The 1,335-nt window shown below is 65.2% G+C and overlaps 1 protein-coding gene across 1 annotated transcript in view; it reads left to right on the forward strand.

The window, feature by feature from the left end:
- LOC104469660 (chloride channel protein 2-like) overlaps positions 1 to 1,320 on the forward strand; it is a gene marked incomplete at both ends in the record, with an annotated part of 2,036 nt that extends 716 nt beyond the window's left edge. The window contains 4 exons of the mRNA XM_010084248.1: positions 4 to 147; positions 554 to 623; positions 796 to 906; positions 1,107 to 1,320. Coding sequence (XP_010082550.1) covers positions 4 to 147; positions 554 to 623; positions 796 to 906; positions 1,107 to 1,320 — 539 coding nt within the window. The remainder of the gene's footprint in view (positions 1 to 3; positions 148 to 553; positions 624 to 795; positions 907 to 1,106) is intronic.
- Positions 1,321 to 1,335: the final 15 nt, after the last annotated feature.

The raw sequence follows: 1,335 nt of genomic DNA on the forward strand, positions 1-1,335 counted from the left end.
AAGGACATCCTGGTGACACTCTTCGACAACCAGACATGGGCCAAGCAAGAGCTCAACGATGAGTTTGAATACTTGGGCATTCTGGAGGCTTGGCATCACCCTCGCTCCAACATCTTCATCACCCTTGTTGTCTTCATCCTCATGAAGGTGGGTGCCTGGTGCCCCTGCCAGCCCCGGAGTGCCACTGGCAGGCTCTGGGGAGGGGTTCCTGGATGCCACCAGGGAGGGGCTGGATGGTGGCCAGCAAGGTGGCACCAGGAAGCACTGGGTGACTGCTCCCAGAGGTCACTAAGGTGTTGGCTGGATGCCGCCGACATGTCAGAGATCTTGGCTGGGAGCCACCAAGGGGCCAGCAGGAGGGGCTGGCAGGGTGCCCCCAGGTGCCACTAGGGAGGTGCTGGCAGGGTGTCCACTGCGAGGAGTATGGCTACCCCATGGCAGGGTGCGGTGCCCACGGCCTGCCCCACAGCAGCTGGCTGTGGGACACTGCTTGGGGCAGGAGACAGGGCTGGGCCAGGGGGGCAACTAACACATGCCTGTGTCCCCTCTGCAGTTCTGGATGTCAGCCCTGGCCACCACCATCCCGGTGCCCTGCGGTGCCTTCATGCCCGTCTTCGTCATCGGTGAGAGCTACCTATGCAGGCACGGCGGGAGGGGGGACCTGCCCACCAGCCCACCCTGAGGCGTCCCTGGGTGTCCCTTGAACCAGCAGGGAAAGGGCAGAGGAGAGGGCGCGAGGCTGGGGACGTGCCAGAAGAGCCCCCGTGCCCACTCCCAGCCCCTCTCTGCGTGCAGGGGCAGCCTTCGGGCGACTGGTGGGGGAGAGCATGGCAGCCTGGTTCCCCGATGGCATCCACGGCGACAGCAACACCTACCGCATCCTGCCGGGGGGCTACGCCGTGGTGGGTAAGCACTGGGACGGCATGGGGACACCACGGTGGGCATCACTTAGAGATGCTCCAAAGGAGTTCCCCAGGGCTGAGGTGGTGTCCCCATGGCCTGGGGGTGACCCAGAAGGTCCCAAGGGCTTGGGGTGTGGTGCATGCCCCAGGGCTAGGGACCCAGCACCTGATGGCCACCCCCATGTCACCCGGGGACGGGACCAGGGGCGGCCGCGCTGTCGGGCGCTGTCACCCACACGGTGTCCACGGCCGTCATCGTCTTTGAGCTGACGGGGCAGATCTCGCACATCCTGCCCGTCATGATCGCCGTCATCCTGGCCAACGCCGTAGCACAGAGCCTCCAGCCCTCCCTCTACGACAGCATCATCCGCATCAAGAAGCTGCCCTACCTCCCCGAGCTGGGCTGGGGCCACCATGAGTGAGTGTGTGTCCC

Source organism: Pterocles gutturalis, unplaced genomic scaffold (genome assembly GCF_000699245.1).
Source record: "Pterocles gutturalis isolate BGI_N339 unplaced genomic scaffold, ASM69924v1 scaffold37350, whole genome shotgun sequence".
NCBI classification, from domain to species: domain Eukaryota; kingdom Metazoa; phylum Chordata; class Aves; order Pterocliformes; family Pteroclidae; genus Pterocles; species Pterocles gutturalis.